Source organism: Electrona antarctica, assembly GCF_951216825.1.
Source record: "Electrona antarctica genome assembly, chromosome: 14".
Lineage (NCBI taxonomy): Eukaryota > Metazoa > Chordata > Actinopteri > Myctophiformes > Myctophidae > Electrona > Electrona antarctica.
Window position 1 is genome coordinate 24,026,317 of NC_136795.1, and position 4,565 is coordinate 24,030,881.

General features: G+C 42.0%; 1 protein-coding gene across 1 annotated transcript; it reads left to right on the top strand.

The window, feature by feature from the left end:
* Nucleotides 1–3,335: 3,335 nt before the first annotated feature.
* On the top strand, nt 3,336–4,028 carry LOC306937102 (acetylgalactosaminyl-O-glycosyl-glycoprotein beta-1,3-N-acetylglucosaminyltransferase-like; the record flags this gene model as incomplete). Its single annotated transcript, XM_079520768.1, has 3 exons — nt 3,336–3,340; nt 3,411–3,690; nt 3,840–4,028. 3 exons carry the CDS (start codon nt 3,336–3,338, stop codon nt 4,026–4,028), a joined length of 474 nt encoding a protein of 157 aa, XP_079376894.1.
* Between the last annotated feature and the right edge of the window lie 537 nt (nt 4,029–4,565).

Here is a 4,565-nt window from a genome sequence, read left to right on the forward strand (position 1 = left end):
ACAGGATGCACGCATAGTGGCAGCACAAGAACCCTTCCTCTCATAAGATGCAATGGAAAAGTTCTAACTGCACTCACGTGTAAAAAATGCCCCATCAAACTTTCAGATGCTGTTTTTCTCCCAGTGTGGAGGAAGAATGATTAGGATTTTTATTGTGATCTCTCGTCCTTGAAATATATAGTCCTTGTTTCAAAACAGTTGTCCTCAAAACCACACCTCAGGCGCTGTCATAAGAACGGGAGGTGAACTCATGATCACGGCAGCAGTGCCTGTTTGTCCCGGCCTAAGGTTTGTCCACGGCTGCACGCGCACCTGCAGCCCATCAAGTATAATTTATGCTTCGTCCCGTGATGGTGTCGCGCACGCAGACCTCTACACTCACAACAGTCGCAGATGCGATGTGAGCTTGTATATCAGCTGTTTAAAATGTATAAATGTCTCCTAGGGTGCATCTCACTAGCCAACTCACAAGAGCAGGTTGAATGGACTGAAACCAGCGCTCCCCAAAACAACAGTCACCCGTGCGCCCAGTCCCAATGTTTATAAACAAATAATTGGTCTATAATCGACTATGTCACATCACTGAATCGATGCAGAATTGTGCAACATTGATTATTCCCCCTGTGATCTGAGCACCCATCAGCTAGGTGAAGCTGTAACGTTTAATCCTGGGGTTAAAATAATAATAATATAAAAGCAATGAGTTGAATAAACACACTTACTTTATATGTTTCGATTGAGTCCTTATCATTGATGATGTACATAAACTCAGTAAAACTATATATCTTCTGTACAGAACACCTGCATTGTTTCATTATTAAATTCCTTTAACCTCACTGCCTTTACTGAACTGATCTGATAAGTTTATGATAGGAATCCCACCAACGTTCTAGGGTAGACCCGCCTCACCATGTGTCTGATTGGCTCCCGGGAAGGCATCGTTTTACTGAGGTTAGGCCGTTCGGGTTAGGTTTAGGGGGGTGCATACTTAGTTTAGACTAGTCATTGGTTAGACATGGGTTAGGTTTAGGTGTGCTGCCCCGTGGGAGGTTAGGTTTAGGGTGAGGGTTTGAGATAGGTTGTAGTTGTAGGACTAATGACTGGTCGCAAAAACGAAAACTGTCAATCACAACGACTACTGGCCAATCACAGCAGGGCTTTCCTAGAACTGAGGTGGGATACATAATAACGCGTCCAGGGGGTGGCTTAAGATGGAGCATGCCAGCCCTGGAATCTGTTTGGTCAACACAGTTGCCACCTATCTGCGCAGTCAGAGATGGGTAAACTGAAGTTAATATATGAATATGGTCTAAACAAAATAAATAAAAACACATAATACAAACTAACTAACAACAATATATGGTAAAAAAAATAGAGAAAAAAGTGGTTTTGTACTGTTAATTTTCAGATGCAAAAACTTGAGAATGAATTATTGTAAAATAGGTTCATATCTCCAGTTGAGTGAACTAAATGATGTATCTACCTTATATATTATATTTATAGATTCCCTTGCAATAGAATAGCAGTGTTTAAGAATAATTCTACAGCATGTACTTGCTCTTTTAATTTGAAGTAGGCCTATTATATACTTAGACAGTCCAGTATTACGGATAACCTCTATCAAGCCATATAATAAGAAGTGAACATCAAATCTTGTGAATTGAATAGTTACTGTAATTTCCCACAGAGCATAAAAATAGTTCTCGCTAACAATACAGATAGAACTGGTTCTGAGAGCAGAACGCTAATGTAACACACATTCTATTCAACATTACTGTTGAACACCATTTTTCGGACCTGCAAATTAACAACATCATACTACTTCAGGTGTGAAGACATGGCCTTGGCAGTTCAACACATGTTTCTTCATTTCAGGGTGATTATGTTATAAAGAAAGTTGTCAGCTTATTATAACCTGTGTCTGCTTCATGTCACCTCTTTACATAGTGACAGACTTTGAGTCCCAGCTCATTCTAGGTCATCAAACATTTACCAGCTCCTCAATAAACCTGCTATAAATAAATGGTCATAAAGAATCATAAAACACACAATCACAACTATAAGAATAATGTGAGAGCGAGAAGCGACCTCGCCCTAAAAGGTTGCGTGCACGCATCCACCTGGGTGACAGCAGACTGCTGGGCTAGCACTGGTGCTTTGGCATGGGGTCAGATGATCAACATATGGAATGAATTCTGTACTGGCCATACATGGAGCGTGTCTTGAGTGTACAGGGTTTGATTAGGTGAGATCAACATATGGAATGTCAGAACAGGTCAGCTCCATATATAGAGATCTAAGGGTGGCAGCGGGGGCAGTGTCTTGACAAAACAGAAGTTTTAATTGTTGCCCCAAGTAGGGTTGCTGCAGACGTTGCCGATCGCCTTGGGTCATTAAAACAGAACATATGCACCAACCCCAGAAACCTTGGCATTATTTTAGATCAGTCCATGCTTTTAGACAAACACGTTAATTCTGTATCGCGCACCTGCTTTTATCACCTTCGTAACATTGCCAAACTAAGATCAGTTGTTTCACACCCGGAGTTAGAAACTATTATCCATGCATTTGTGTCATCACGTCTTGATTATTGTAATTCTCTGTTTACCTGTCTGTCTAAAACCGCATTAGATCGCCTGCAACTGGTTCAGAATACAGCTGCTAGGTTGCTGACCAGGTCCCTACACTGGCTCCCAGTTAATTACAGAATACATTTTAAGATTCTAGTCATTACACACCGAGCCCTCCATGGCCAGGCACCTCCTTATCTCTCTGACCTGCTCCAACCGTATGTGCCCAGAAGGTCACTGAGATCCACATCACAGGCTTTGCTGGTTGTTCCTCAGACAAAACGAATAACCAAAGGCGATTGAGCCTTTGCAGGTTTTGCCCCTAGGCTATGGAATGAGCTCCCACTCCACCTAAGAACTGTGGACATTTTCAAAGGACTGTTGAAAACTCACCTTTTTAAACAGGCCTTTCCATAGCCGGCCTGGTTAAATGTTAAATGTTGATTGCTTTATTTTTACTCAACTTTTTCTATTTTGTCTTACTTTATTAGTGATTTAGTTCTTGACTTGTTTTATTGACTTATTTTAATTGTATTGTTGTTAAAGCACTTTGTGACTGTAATTGTCTGTGAAAGGTGCTCTATAAATAAACTTTACTTATACTTACACTTACTTACTTACTTGAGTGTAGGGTTAGTGTACAGGGTTTGATGAGGGCCCAGGTAGAGCCGGGACTTAATTTTCGGGCCTGTTGAGAACTCTAGTTTTCGCCAGCTGCCGGGCGCGGCTGCACTAATAACTTTGAGGCAGGCCCGTCCTCCAACGATGTGGTAATGGGAGAGGTGACAGCAGTACGTGTATTAAGGCAACCAACCAAAGCACCTCGTCTCCACCTTCAAGGCCAACCTGCCAGAGGAACATTTCCATGGCAGACAATGTGACAGGCTTCTCCTCTCTTCTCGCTCACATCCAAGATCACCTGTACTACCATCACTGCCATCACTTCCCACTGATGCTGGATGTCCCTGACAAATGCGGGGGGGCGGAACGATCCAAAGACGTCTTCCTCCTGCTTGTCATTAAGAGTTCTCCAGGGAACTACGAGCGACGTGAGGTCGTGCGTAAGACCTGGGGAGAGGAGAGGTTAGAAAGGGGCAAGCAGATCCATAGGCTGTACCTCGTGGGAACAGCGGGCAGTGGATCCGAGCGGCAGAGGCTGAATTGGCTGCTAGAACTGGAACAACAAGAGCATGGAGAAATCTTGCAGTGGGACTTCAATGACTCCTTCTACAACCTCACTCTGAAGCAGGTCCTCTTCCTGGTCTCAAGCCTGCTCACCATATGGGTGTTATGACTTTTGGGCTGAAGGTCCCATCAAAAAAGATAGATCCCTATCACCCCTGCTTTTACAGGCAGATTCTGGTCGCACACAGGCTCATGCCGCTTCAGATATATGTCATGTGGCACAACATACGAGACCCTAACATGAAATGTGGGTCCTCTGATTTCACAGTTTAGGTCAGGACTCGGTAAGTACATTTGGCACCAGGCCAACTTTTTTTTCTTCGAATTAAGGCATTTGATGGCAGACCAGAACATAATCAACACCTAATTTAATATTTCAGAAATGACGAGTGATCTTATTTGTCTCTTTGGCTAATTTCTCTTTGAGGGGTTACCCTGTTATAACATATGTATTTATTGTAATGACATTTGCATATTTTACCCCTATTGTGGTAATGAGAAAACTATTGGGTGTTTTAGTCTTCAAACATAATTTAATTGGATTCCTTGACAGTAAAAGTTGACACTTTGACACCAATATTATTATTATAGCTCTTACAAAAGCAAAGATATATGGGGTCTGGTGTAATAGTGGTTTATTGTTCACGGCCATAAAAGAAAAGAATATTCAATATTTCAGAAATGAAGGGTGATCTATCATCTAACTCATCTCTTTGGATAAATATTTTCTTATGACCATAAGGTACTTCCATACCAAAGAGTACATTTGCATCATGAGTCATGATAAATGTTGCTTAACTCCTCCACTAC